At 54.2% G+C, this 13,737-nt stretch overlaps 2 protein-coding genes across 2 annotated transcripts in view; one reads left to right on the top strand and one right to left on the bottom strand.

The window, feature by feature from the left end:
* LOC147646572 (maestro heat-like repeat-containing protein family member 7) overlaps positions 1-13,737 on the bottom strand; it is a 386,235-nt gene that overhangs the window by 320,131 nt on the left and 52,367 nt on the right. The gene's annotated exons all lie outside the window — the stretch shown is intronic.
* On the top strand, positions 6,258-12,226 carry LOC147646574 (maestro heat-like repeat-containing protein family member 7). The gene is made up of 16 exons (XM_086873267.1): positions 6,258-6,888; positions 6,988-7,143; positions 7,413-7,477; positions 7,587-7,736; positions 7,926-8,074; positions 8,379-8,526; positions 8,776-8,963; positions 9,053-9,190; positions 9,469-9,583; positions 9,756-9,893; positions 10,107-10,283; positions 10,420-10,575; positions 10,734-10,835; positions 11,059-11,161; positions 11,442-11,498; positions 11,789-12,226. Exons 1-16 carry the CDS (start codon positions 6,765-6,767, stop codon positions 11,986-11,988), a joined length of 2,166 nt encoding a protein of 721 aa, XP_086729393.1. The 5' UTR covers positions 6,258-6,764; the 3' UTR covers positions 11,989-12,226.

The raw sequence follows: 13,737 nt of genomic DNA, 5'->3' as shown, positions 1-13,737 counted from the left end.
GAAGGTGATCAAAGCCCTGGGAAAAGAAAAGCCAACAGTGCCAGAAATGATAGACGCTTGTAACAAAATAGGAAGTCCACAACATGTAGCAGCAATTCAAGCAACTGAATTGGGGAGAACCTTAGGGGAGAAGCTGGAAAAAGCTCTTTTAGCACAAACATCACAAGCTGCAGTAATCGCGGCTCAAGCAGAGGCACGAGATCAAAAGCTCACTAAAACCCTACTGCACATCGAAGTCTGCTGAAACCTCCACACCAGCCAGTGACCCTGCAAAAAAGAGCCAAGAAGCAGACGCCCAAGCCTGATCTACGCAGAATCTTCAAGAAGAAAGTGATCTACCAGAAGCAGCTCAAGAAAAAAAAAAATGGAGTTCTGTCGTTTACCCAAGTGCATGTTGTTTTTATCTTTTTGTTTTAATCTGTATAGTGATAATTGTAGTTTTAATAGCTATACCTTGTATACTCCAATGCATGCAGAAACTAATGAGTAGAACCGTATCTAATATCTTAGTTATTCATAGACAAAACGGGGGAGATGTTGGGAAGGTAGAATTAGAAAGAAATTATAAATATGACTTTGTAGCCAGAAAGGCTAAGGAAGAAATACAAATGATAGCACGGTTTGAATAATTCAAAGAAACCAACCGGGCTGGTATGCCAGAACACATTCTTTCCTGCAATAAAACCAAGCTGAGGCCCCTCATCCCAGCCTTATAAGGAAAGGTCTGAAGGACCCTGAGATAACTAAAAATATGCAAAAATAGCGATTTCTATAGGTTGTACACAAATGTTACTATATTAGTATACTTAGAAAGATTGGTTAGAAAAGGAATAGAATATTCAAAGGTATAGGTTATATAAGTAGTGGTATAGAAGAGCTCGGTCTCTTTTTTTCTCTTGCTTGCTCTTTTTTTCCGTCTCTCTTGCGCTCTCTCTCTTGCCCTCTCTTGCTCTCTCTCTCTACCTCTCTACCCCACGCCCTGAAATAAACTTCTAACACTTAACTTGATTATAGAGGTCTTTGCCGTGTCTCTGACCGTCCCCAGAAAGCGTCTCTTACAGATGCACTCATAACTGCCCCCGTACTAACTTTACTGGATACCAATAAGAATTTCAATTATTCGTAGATGTGAATAGACAAGCAGCACAAGGAGTTCTGACCCAAGAGTGGGCAGAAAAAAGAAGCCCATAAGGTTTCTCTCAAAATTTTTAGACCCGGTTAGTCGGGGTTGGCCTACTTGTTTGCAAGCAATTGTGGCAGTGGCTTTATTAGTAAGAGAAGAAAAAAAAAAAAAAAAAAAAAAAGGGGTAACTTTCAGAGCTCCCTTGATAGTCTACATGATGTAAGAAATATCTTACAACAAAAAGCGGAAAAGTGGTTGACTGATTTGAGGCTTCTGAAATATGAAGCCATCTTAATCAGCTCGCCTAGTTTAGAATTAAGAACCACTACTGCGCAGAATCCTGCGCAGTTCCTGTTTGGGGAACCAACAGAGAAACTATTACACAATTGCATTGAAACTGTGGAATTGCAAACTAAAGTTAAACCAGATTTAGAAAATCAGGAGTTAGAAAAAGGAGAAAAGTAGTTTATAGATAGATCCTCGAAAGTTGTTGAGAGAAAAAGAAAGTCAGGATATGCTAGAGTAAATGGCATATCAGGAAGCATTGTGAAATCAGGCCCCCTGAAAGCAAGCTGGTCTGCACAAGCTTGCGAGCTTTATGCTCTCCTGAGAGCCTTCCAGGGGTTGAAAAGAAAGAGGGGGATCATCTATACAAATTCGCGGTATGCTTTTAAGGTAGTACATACTTTTAAGAAAATTTGAGAAAAAGAAGTCTGATAAATACGAAAAAAAAAAGAGTTAATCCATAGGGAAATCATTCGACAAATTCTACAGGCTGTCAGAGAACCAAAGGAAATATCAGTTGTCCATGTAAAAGGACACCAAACAGGATGGCAGTTCCACACCCGAAGTAACAACCTGGCAGACAAAGAGGAAAAACGAGCGGCTTTGTTAACCAGTCTGCAGAAAAGAGGACTGATTCCCCAAAGCACAACACTGGGATTTGCCATACACCAAATGCAGCCTGGGGATAAAGTCCTGATCAAAGCTTAGAAAGAGCTCCCCCTCAACCCTCACTGGGAAGGACCGTTTCTCGTCCTCCTGACCACAGACACAGCTGTCCGGACTGCAGAAAAGAACTGGACACACTCACCTCGAGTGAAAAAAGTAACGGATTACAACTCCTCCGAGGGGAAAGTCACCACACCTCCGAGAGAGCTGAAAATCAAACGCCGGCGTCATCACAAATGACAAGTGATGACCAGATAAGTTGTATTAATCCTGATTGTAATTGTTTTCCATTTATCCACTTCGAGTGTGCTTATTGTAAACAGATTTGGGTAGCCCACTGTTTAAGAGGGTACAAACCTAAAGGATTGTGCACAAAGCGTCTAGAGAAAGAACAGGAGGAGACTAGCCGTTTCTTAACACTTGCCACCCGGGCGGGGTCCTTGGAACTAAACTCTCCTGAGTGGTTCCTATTGTTCCAAAAGGGGTTAAGAGGCCAGTTAGATTCCAAAGCCAAGGCTTTAGAAATCGAGTGCCGAAAAACAATTAAAGTTTAAAGTACTGTGTAGGACAGACCCAACTAAATTGTCTCGGTGGGCTACTTTCAAAAGAAGGTACGCCTTAAGGACTACAAGGGCCCCTGAAGACAGTCCCTGCTGCCGAGAAGATGGTAATCCCCGCCGTATGTTCCTATACGGGCGAAGGGCAAGGCAGAGAGATGCAATGGTGGGGAATCCTGATAGTCCTGAACCTAGCCGTGTGCTTGGCCGAGGGAACGAGTCCCGAGGTACCTCCAGGGGGAGAGTCCCCTGGGGAAGTGTGAGCAGTGTCAGACTGCCACAGAAACCGGACGAAAGATTGACTGTCCTCCAGAACTGCAGAAGGGGATGTGTTTTTCCAACGGCACTCAGTATAAGATCTGTAAATTAAAGGGGGAGGTCTGGTGTTACTGCTCAAAGGCAAGTTTTAAAGACGGGCAGTTTCAAACTCCTGAAAGACAAAAGATCAAAACTACCCACTTCAGGTACAAGAGAGAAGTGGGAGGGATTCCTCCGATTTCAATTTATAGTCAATGTAATAAAACCATCTAGATCAGAAGAAAAAGACAATCCACCTTTGTAGCATATTACAAAATCAATCCTATGTTACAATAAAGCGAACCTGAAAACGTGTACTATAAGTGGAAAAATGTATTAAGAAGATAGAAATTTAAAACATGAAACAAAAGCTTCCTTCAATAATGAACCAATAATTTTAGATTTGTTAAAAAGTGAAGTTGACCGGCTATGTTTACAATTTGACCAAGTATTCTGTTTCTCCAGAGATGAAGACGAGTTAAATCCTAAAAGCAAAATATCAGACTGGGAGAAAAGTGAATGTGGTTAATCTCACACTCATCCCTCTGTAAGATTGAATAAAATAATACGAATTTTTAATGTGGTCAAATTATTAGGTGGGGGACTGTAATAAAGAATTGGATGAATAAAAATTCGAAAGAAAAGGTTTAAATAAAGTATATGTAATTGTAAATGATGAAAATATGGAATGAGAAATCCTCCTCCAGGTCGAGGCAGGATTTCTCTTCCAAAGCAACAGATTGCAGCCAAGCACCCAGATAACAATTGCAAGCAGGCACATCAGCGCCGAAAGAATGGGCAGGACACGGGCCATCGAACAAACAAAGGAACGGGCCCGGACGAGATATCGCCGAGCCCGAGCATCTCCGCCCTGACCACCTGTGCTGGAGAAATGGAGAAACTAGACAAAGGAAGAGGAGCCAGCCGAGATAGCCATCGGCTCCAGGATGGGTGCCACCACTCCACCCTAATGGCCCGGACCAAAATGATATCAAAAAGACATCCTGGACCTCTTTACATATGAGGAGCCTCTGCCCAACGTCTATTGACTCTATTCCCCAGTGCCAGGAAATCTATTCTTCGAACAATCAAGAACCTCTTAGCAAAGGGTGCCTGCTTGGAATTTGGCCTCGGGACACAAACTTCCTATAAAAACCCAGGCCAAAGGACTCTCAGGCATGGATTTGGGAGCATCTATACCTTGCGTATAGACCCTGTCCACCCAGCGCTGCGCTGCTTATTTTATTGTGGTTTTTTTTTTCTCTTTGTTCGAATTTATTATTGTTTGATAATAAATTTTCTCTTTTATATAACCCGAAATTGCCTTTGCATTTATAACAACTTCAAATTGCCTCCATTTGTGGATAAAAAGAGTTTGGACCCAGCAGTCCTAATAAAGGAGCCAGAGTGTGGGTCCAGAGGCCAAATGGCCCTCCCAAGCCAGCTGAAGGAACAGCTCTGGGCAAAGACAACACTGTTGGAATCCTGAGACCTGGGCAGGAACAATGGGAATATGTCCCTGCAGCCAAGTGTTCTCTGCCAGAACAAGTCGATGGGATGGGATATTGTTTTACAGACCCTGCCAGACCAAATCTCCCTGTTTGCCCCAACGGCCCCTTTGGAAAATGCTCAGATCCACGGGGCTCCATGTGAAGGCTGATGTGACCCTGAGGGACTTCCACACCAATTCCAGACAGGAGCCTGGCTGTCCCTCAGGGACTGGGACTCGGCACCTCTCCAGCCGAAGGGGAAAGGACCCCAGCAAGCCTTGTTAGCCACAGACAGTGCGGTAAAGCTGAACAGCAAAGGACCTTGGGGACATTATTCTGGAATTCAAAAGGTGCCAGCTCCATGGACAACAGAATTATTGTTCCTAACGTGAATGAGGGTGAGGAAAAAGGATGAGTAGGCTTGTGATGGTAAAGCACAGAAATCCTTTCACATTGTGGCCTCCAACTAGAACAGGGCTTGGTTTCTCCGGAAGGGAAATCTCAGTCAATCCTGTAAAACTGATAATTGCATTCCTGTGTTCCACAGCACAGTTTTCTGTCAGTGTCCCTGCACTGGATCCGTTACAAGTCAGAGCCCATTGACAGAGTTTTGGCCACCCCACAGGGTGAGCCCTCCGAGGGAACCCCATTCCTCCCAACCTGAGCTGAGAACATACCCAGCAATTAGTTACATTGAGTATTTTGGCTACTTTGATCTTTAAATTTTCAAAATAATTTTGATTACTAATGCCTTGATTAAACTTCAGAGGTGTTTCTGGCAAACAAAGATCCTGGCTGACTCTCAAGATACAACTTACAGGTGTTGGGGGTTAGGTGTCCTTTATTTTCTATTTAGTTCTGGCTTGCCTGTGGAATTTTTACTCATGACTTGCAGGGAAAACTTAACTGCGGGTACTTGGTGGGTGCTTGAGGAAAAACAAAGAGTTTGGCTGGGCCCAGGGGGGGAAGGGGGCAGGAAAAGGGGAGGGTGGGGACAGTTTGGTGTCTTCTTCAGCTTCGGAGAAGAACACTTTGGGTGCAGAGCTGTTGTGGTGGGGAGAAGGGAATTTCGCCATCACCCAGATGGAGCTGCTGCTTCTTCTCCTTCTTCCCTCTTCATTGGTGGCCTCGCACCCCCTGTCCTGCCGGGACGTGGGGCACTGCCAGCCACCGCCACGGAGCTGCTGATCCACCTCAGCCACTGGCCCGGGATCTCAGCTCATCCCTGCTGTTCCAGCTGAGTGTTCCTCAGAGCCCTGCAGGAGCACCAGCACTGACTGCCAACCCGAGGGGGTTTGTAAAACAAAGCCTCTCCTCCATCCTTTCCCGTCTCAGCCCAGAAAGCTGTCACGGGGTCCCTGGCTCTGTTTTCTTGCTAACGCTGTAGTTATTGTTGTTTGTTTGCCTGGTTATAAATATTAGTAAAAAACTGTTATTCCTATCCCCAGATCTCTGCCTGAGAGCCCCTTGATTTCAAGATTATCATAATTCGGAGGGAGGGGGTCTACATTTTTCATTCCAAGGGAGGCTCCTGCCCTCCCTAGCAGACACCTGTCTCTCAACACTGAGACATTTCCATTAGTAAATTTTACAAAGTTTTCAATAAAATTCTTATTGATAAATTTGCCTCCATTTCATTTCTAACAAGCTGTTCCTAAAGATCCCGTCAGGCTGTCTTAGACACTTTGGGCAAGGGATTCCTTCCAAGCTGGGCCACTTGGTGGGGGGATGGGGGCGGCCCCAGGGCGGAGGGCAGGGTGTGCAAGGGCCCTTTGTGACACGCTGCAGCACGGTCACCGTGGGATGGTGGCAACGGGAGCAGATGTCAAAGGGCCCTTTGTGACACGTGCTGCCATAGGAGCTGGCGGTGACAGGGCCACGCCACAGTGCTCGGTGCACGCGACGGGTCAGGACGCGCCAGAGCGGTGCTGTGAGGAGCCCCCGCACAGCGCACTCCTTAGTGTCGGACCTGGAGCTTTTCTGAAGGATTATTCCTACAGGTGACCTCGAGGCCAGACCACAGGTCTTGCTGACCTGTGGCCTTGCTGAGCCTTCCTTCTTAAGGTTCTCTTGAGGGCAGACCGTGGGACTTGGTGACCCGGAGCTTTTCCGACGTGTCGCCCATCCCTGCAGTCTCTGCCCTTGAGACCAGACCACAATCCCTGTCGAGGAGCCTCCTGTCCTTCTGGCAGGAGCCCTCAAGACCCAAGTGCAGGACTCGCTGTCTTGCAATCTTGCCAGGACTTGAGTCTTACAGGTGCCTTCCAGGCACGACTGCAGGACTTGCTGACTCTGAGTTTTTCCGAGCCATCTCTCCTGCAAGCAGCCATAAATCCAGTCACTGCCATGGAGCAGCGACCCCCAAGAGTGCCCAAGTTGGCCTGGCTTGAGGAGGAGGAAGAAGAAGGCTCTGGAGCTGTCCTGGCACAGGAGTCTGAAGAGGTGCAGGAGTTCCAGGCACCACAGGAGGGTGAGTTGCAGAGCTCAGCCTTAGGGCTAGTGCCTGTTGCCAGCTTGGCCCCATCCCATTACATGCCATGCCATCCCCTGGTGCTGTTCCTATGGAAAGGATTGGAGAGTCTGGAAGATTTGGAGCAGCGACCCCCAAGAGTGCCCAAACTGGCCTGGGTGGAGGAGGAGGAAGAGGAGGTCGAGGAAGAAGGTCCTGGAGCTGCCCCAGCACCAGAGACCGAAGAGGTGCAGCAGTTGCAGCCGCTGGAGGAGGGTGAGTGGCAGAGCTGGGCCACAGGGCTGGTGCCTGCGGCCATCTTGGCCCCATCCCATCCCATTGCATCCCATCTCATCCCATCCCACACTGTCCTGTGGAGACACACCCATGGACAGCACAAAAAAGGGGCTGGGGCTGCCCCCGCAGCAGTGGCCGTGCTGCATCCCCTGGGGCATCCCGGGACTGTCCCTGCCTGGGGAACGCAGGGCTGGGCTGTGCTCTCCGGCCTCTCCCGCAGCCCCTCAGCTCTGGCTGCTCTTTGCCAGATGCAGCCATGGACGGCACACAAGAGCAGGACACCGCCCGTGGCCGCTTCCGCAGAGCAGCGCAGGTACCTGCAGCCATCCCCACCTGCGCTGGGCCTGCTGGCACTGCTCAGCCCAGCACCGCACTTGGAGCACTCCATGCAACTTCCCTGCCTTCCTGCCCTTCTCCTACAGTTTCTTTACCAATACATCAAGAGAATTGGCAAGGAAGACACCAGACCTATGGACACTGAGGTCAAAGCATCCTCAGAGGTCTTGGTAGAACAGAGCAGCGCTGCCCAGCTGGATCTGCTTGTAGAGACGGCTCTTTTCAATCCAGAGCAAGTAAGCAGCCTGTGGCCAGCCTTTGATCCTCCAGCAATTGCTTGGCTTTCCCAAGCCACGCCTGCTGCTCACTTGGAGCTTTTGAGGCCATGGCAGCGTGCTGGAAGAGAAGCACTTGTCTGAGGAAGAAGCTGGGCACATTGCTGACTCCCTCTGCTGGCATTCCAAGTCTCCCTGTGCCTTCTCCAGGTGCCCGGCGTGGTGAGGTACATCCACCAGTGGCTCATGGCCAATGAGGCTGCTGAGCACAGGATGGACTGGGCCCTGATGCAAGTGGCCGAGGCAGAGCCCGATGATGTGGCCATCACTCTCCTGCGGGTGGCCCCAACGTGTGACAGGTATGGGGCCCAGCTGCCCCGAGGCCTCAGGGCTCCCCAGCCCATCACCCTGTACAGCCCGGCCCAGGGCTGTGAGCAACACAGATTTGCAGGGCCCTCTGGCTGCTCCCTTTGCCAGCCCTGCTACAAAGTCGGCCCCCGAGCCCACTGCCGTGCTGCCAGCCTGCCCCTCAGGGGCCTGTCCCCACAGGGCTGGGCTGCCTGGCTGCTGCTGCCGCTCAGGGGCAGTGGGCACAGGCAGAGCTGGCGGCCAGCTCAGCTCCCCGCTGCTGCCCAGCCCACGGTGCTGTGTCTGACCCCGCAGAGCTGCTATGGCCATGTGGACGACCATCTTGCTCTCGCCCTGGATTTCAGAGGAAGTGACACCGCTCCTCATCAATGTGGTGGGGAGCTGGCCGCAGAAAAACCTGGGCACCTCTGATGGGGACAAGACGGCTGTCTTTTCCCTGACTGTGAGTTTCTGGAGCTGGCCTTTGCTCACCGCAAGGCCGGCCGCCTCTCCAGCAGCTCTGTTGCCTCCTTCCCCCACTGCATCTCCCTGCTTCAGGCACTGGCCACAAACCTGGCCTAGGGGCAGCTTCAGGGCCACCAGGCCCGCTGCTCCCCCTGCGTCTGCCCCGGCCTCTCCCTGCCACGCTCAGGCCCTGCCACACGGACGCCCCGGCACTGAGCGCTGTCTCAGGCTGCTTTGTCCTCTGCAGGCAACTCTGGTGATGTGGAAGATCCTCCAGGGGCCCTGTTGCCCACAGATCCTCACAGTCTATTTCCCCCGCCTCTTTGTGCATCTCCTCTTCCAAACGTACTTCAGTACTTTGTATATGACAGAGGACGTCCATACCTTCTGGAAGGAATGCCAGGAGCAACACGGCCTCTCCACCAGCCCCAACAGGTGCTCCATGCCACTCCTCCTGTCCCTGCCACTTCCCCAGCCTCACAGCCAGCGCTCCCAGCGTCACCTGGGCTTTGCTGTGCACACAGGTTTGCAGTGCAGACCCTGAAGGCCCTGCTCTGCAGTCTCCACTTGGAGCATGTGGTGGTGGCAATGGAACGCAAGCGTGGCTGGGACACGCTGCTCTGTGCTGACACCCACCACTATGCCGTGGGTCTGCTGGCCAGGTGAGCCCCCCTTCTCCCCACTGCCTCTGACGTTTGTGCCCCCTGCCCGGGATGCCCCCCACAGTCCCCGTGGCCATGGGCCTGAGGACCTCGTCACCGAGGGATGGCCAAGGAGACTGCAAAAGGCTGTGAGAGGAGGGTGCCCAGGAGCAGCCACATCTGAAGGGCCCAAATACCCTCACAGGGTGCTGGGGCAATAGGACAACTGTGTCAGTCAGTCCTGGGAGAGGTTTTTTGCACCCTTGCTGAGACTCTTTCTGCCATTTTCTGCCTTCCAGGGTAATGCGCCGTGCATCCGCCCACTTGTGCAAAAGCATCTTAAGCTACCTGCTTGAGGTGCTCAGCAAACCGTTGCCACACTGGGATGTCTCTGCCATGGCATTCCTTGTGGAGGTGAGCCTGATGGCCAGCACTACCTCGCTCAGCTCCCTGCCAGCCCTGTCCCCTGGCATAGCCACAGCTGCCTGGGACGGCACCCGCGCCCTGTGCTGCTGCCTGGGCCCAGCCCTGCGCACTTCCAGGCTCCTGCCGGCCAGCTCCCCTCTCACTGCCCTGTGCCTTTCAGCTCCTAGATTGCCTGGACTTGAGTGACTGTGGTGACAGCCTAATGGAGATCTTGTATAAGTACCTGTGGTACAATTCCAGAGAGATGCATCACCAGGTGCTCAGGGTTCTCCTCCTGCTAAAGGACCGTCCCTCCATGGTGAGAAGGGGGCAGCAGCTGAAGCCGTGTGGGCAGCATGAGGCTGGGCAATGCTGTCACTTGGCCTTGGCTGGCCTTTGCCTTGGGCGCTGAGGCAGCTCCTCGCAGCTCTCCTGCCTCCTGCTTCAGCTGCCCGAGTGCTTTGGGACAGCCCTTTGGCCTCTGGGCCCTGCGGCAGCTGCCCGGGCTTTCACACCCTTGTGTTCTGCACAGGCCGAAAGAATTCAGAGCCTGACAGGAAGACTAGTGCACCTCCTGTGGGACTTGGACAGTGACGTGGCCAGGATGAGCATTGCTCTCCTGAGCTATATTTTCCTGGATGAAGAAACCCCAATATCCTGGCGCAGGGCCCTGCAGCTGGCTGAGCCGCTCCTGAAACTCCTGGACAATGTAAGGCTCTGTGCCCCAGCCACGGCCACTGCCTGCTGCCCGGACACTTTGTGCCCTGTGCATTTGCAGGCCTGCGCCAATGTGGGCCACAAGAAGCCAATGATGAGGTCATTTTTCCTTCCTTCCTTTCATACAGCCTGATAGCCAGGTGCAGCTGCTCTCCATGTCTCTCCTTCGAAGAATGATGTCGTCGGCAGAAGAAGAAGGAAGAAAGCCCCTGAAGGAACGAGTGTACCAGAGCCTGCTCCCACTCTTTTTCCACTGCCAAGATGAGAATCGGCATGTGGCAGAGGTGAGGACTCCTGGGCTGCTGCTGCGCCTTGGCAGGGGGCTCAGCTGCCTCCTGCCCTGACGCAGGCTTGCAGGCTGCAGCCTCCTCCAGCCCTTGGCACTGGGACACTCCTGTGCCCTGCCTTGTGGGGCCATTTGCGGCTCTCTGCTGCTCCCCAGGCCTCTCGGACAACGCTCCTTCGCGCGGCTGGCTTTCTGAAGAGGCCAGACCTGGAAAAAGCTGTGAGGAAGGAGAAGCTGTGGAAGTTTGCCAAGCTCGTGGTAAGGGCGGGCTGCAAGTGCCAGCCAAAGGCTAGAGAAGCCCCCTGGCCCCGGTGCTCAGTGTGTGGGGCTGGCAGCTGTGCCCCTGCCCACTGCTGCAGCCGGGGGCCGCACGGCTTCTCAGGGCTGGCCGGGCACGGGAGGCCGGGACTGGCCGCAGGCAGCAGCGCCCGGCCGAGGGACAGAGCCCGCGCCAACCCTTCCCTCCTGCCGCTCTCTCCAGCTGGCAGACCACAGGATCCCCTTGGCCCAGCACCTGCGCCGGGCCCTGCAGTACCTGCAGGACCCACAGGAGACCCTGCGAGCGGCGGCCATCAGGGTCATCGGTGAGTCCCGAGCCCGGGCTCCCTCCCCGCCCCGCCGCAGCTCGGCCCCAGCCCCGGCTGCTGCCCCGGCAGCGGCACCCGGGCCCGGCGCCCTGGAGCCCCGGCTGCCCTCGGAGCTGCTGCTGCCGGCCTCTGGCAGCCGTGCCCTTGGGCTGGGTTAGGATGCGGTAAGGGCCCGGGCTGAGCCCTGCCGGGGCAGGAGGCCGTGTGGCCACAGGGCTGGCAGCGCCGCTGGCAGGGAGCTGTGCTGCTGGGACCCTGACAGGCTCTGTGTTCTCAGGGATGGCCGGGGAGCAGCTAAGGGGGCAGCACGCAGAGCTCCAGGTGTTGTGCAGAGGTGAGCCACGGCAGCAGGCTGACAGTGGTGGCTGTCGGGGGCAGCTGCAAGCCCTGGCCAGGCTGTGGAGGGCTCTGCTCCCTGTGCCGATGAGGGACGGCGTGGGCAGAGCACAGTGAGATTTCAGGGCCACGTGGGGCATTTGTGGCCAGCAGCTTCGGGCTGACCCCCTTGGTCCCTGCTCCCTCCTGGCCAAGGCAAGAGCCGGCTGGCATGGCCCTGGCAGGGGGCTCTCGATGGGCCCCCACAGCTCTGGGGTGTGACCGTGGCTCTGTTCGTCTCTCTTGCAGCCCTCGAACGCCTGACGGAGGACAGAAGCGGTGCCGTGTCAGATCTGGCACTTGAAACGCTGTATGTCCTCCGGGCCATCCAGAGTGCCCGTTACTCCATTCTCCAGAGGATGCAAGACCAAATCCTCAGGGCATGGAGGACACGGCCTCGTCTGTCGGGCCTGGGCTGGCTGCGCTGCTGGAGGTGTACTCAGAGCTGACCTGAGAGGCTCTGTCTTCTGGGGCCACATGGGCCAGCCAGGATGTTTTTTTTCATAAGGGTTGTTCTTTTCCTTTTTTCTCTTCTTTTTACTATGTAAATAATGTAGGATATGTTAGGGCTGAGAGGCTCTGTCTTCTGGGGCCACATGGGCCATCTGTTAGTTTTTGTTTGATAGAGATTGTTCTTTGTTTCGTTTCCATCTAGTATGTAAATAATATAGGATATGTTATAAACCACAAGAGTCCCAAGACCTTTCTTTTGCTGCCCAGGGTGTGCGGGGCATAGGGGAAGAGAGGGAAAAGGGTTCTTGTGTTCAGCAACCTGCCAGGGCATGCAGTGGTGCAGGGGAAATGGCCAGAAGCCCCTTGGCCTTTGGTGGTTGTGCTGAAGCCACAAGCCCTGTGGCAGGCAGGAAGCGCCATCTGTGTCCTGCTGCCCGTGTGTTGCTGCCGTGATGGCTGAGGAGCTGCTGGAGCTCCTGTGGGGCTGCGGCGCTGCTGCCGGGCCAGGCTGGGGGAGCCCCTGAGGGCACGGGGTGCTGGGAGGCCATGAAGGGATGAGGGGCTGCGGAGGCCCAGATGGGACAAGGCAGTGGGAAGGCACGAGGGGGATGTGTGAGGGAGTGGGTGGCAGGAGGTTCCAAGGGGACAGAAGGCCCTGGAGGAGCCGGGGTGGTGGGAAGCCCTGAGGAATTGGGTGTCAGAGGCCATAAGCAGCCCCCGGGCAGCCGCCTGGTCCCTGACACCCGGCTGCTCCGGTGCTGTCCCAAAATGTCCCCCAGGCCTGCAGCAGAAGGCCTGGAGGCTGGGACACCACCCCAGCGGGAGGGTGGGGACAGCCCGAGGTGCCCAGGCTGGGCTGGCTGGGGACATGGAGGGCAGGGGGTGCTGCCAGGCCACGGCCACTGGGTGCCTTCAGGAAGGGGCAGTGGGCAGAGGCAGGGCTGGCGGCCAGCCCGGGCCCTCGCGGCTGCCCAGGCCACGCTGCTGTGACTGAGGCCCCCCTGACACAGAGCTCGGGGCCCACAGAGCTGCTGCCACCATGGGGAGGGTGGCGATGCCTCCTCCAGCAGGGCTGCCCAGTGGCTCCTGCCCAAGCGGCTCTGGAGCCCACGGAAACAGCAGCAGAGTGTGCCCAGGAACAGCAGCAGCCCCAACGTCAGCACCTGCGCACTGAGGCGTCCGCAGCAGCCGGGTGCCAAACAGGGGGAGGCTTTGGGCACAATTGCCTTTGCTTTGGCAAAAGGCTTCAGCAGAGTTGGCCACAATGGCTTTCTCTTCACTTGCAGCCTCACAGCAACGCTTGGCAGCTTCAGCTGCAGCCTGTGCCTGTGACTGACTTGGATGGCCGTGCTTGAGGGCGAGCTCGCCTTCCACACTCAGGTGTCCCAAGGCAGCGGCATTGGCACCATCCTGAGTGAGAGAGAGAGAGAGAGAGAGAGAGAGAGAGAGAGTCTGATGGGGCAGCTGCCCTCCCTGTCATCTGTCCAGGCACCTTAAAGACACATGAAACCAAATCCTGGACTTGCTTGGAACAAAGGAAGAAGCAGCATGTGCTGAAAAAAACCAGGGACTTACACGGCTCAGTTTTGCTCTCCACTTGGGCAATCCCAGAATCCCTGAGCACTTGGTGTTGCAAAGTATCATCAACATCATCCAGCCTCCAACCACCCTGCCATGGGCACAGGTGGTGTGCAGGCACAGGTGTCACTAGAATTGGGAGAACACTTTTCCATGTTGACCTTTTC

The sequence above is a fragment of the Cyanistes caeruleus genome, unplaced genomic scaffold, assembly GCF_971803275.1.
Source record: "Cyanistes caeruleus unplaced genomic scaffold, bCyaCae1.hap1.1 HAP1_SCAFFOLD_91, whole genome shotgun sequence".
Classification (NCBI taxonomy): Eukaryota; Metazoa; Chordata; class Aves; order Passeriformes; family Paridae; genus Cyanistes; species Cyanistes caeruleus.
Note: the sequence above shows the minus strand (reverse complement) of the source record. Positions and strands in the feature narration are given on the sequence as shown.

Excerpts from the sequence above, each read along its gene's own strand:
- LOC147646574 (XM_086873267.1), top strand. The coding sequence starts at position 6,765 with ATGGAGCAGCGACCCCCAAGAGTGCCCAAGTTGGCCTGGCTTGAGGAG. Across the intron at positions 8,964-9,052 it reads CTCTCCACCAGCCCCAACAG|GTTTGCAGTGCAGACCCTGA; the intron begins GTGCTCCATGCC and ends CTGTGCACACAG. Across the intron at positions 9,584-9,755 it reads CCATGGCATTCCTTGTGGAG|CTCCTAGATTGCCTGGACTT; the intron begins GTGAGCCTGATG and ends TGTGCCTTTCAG.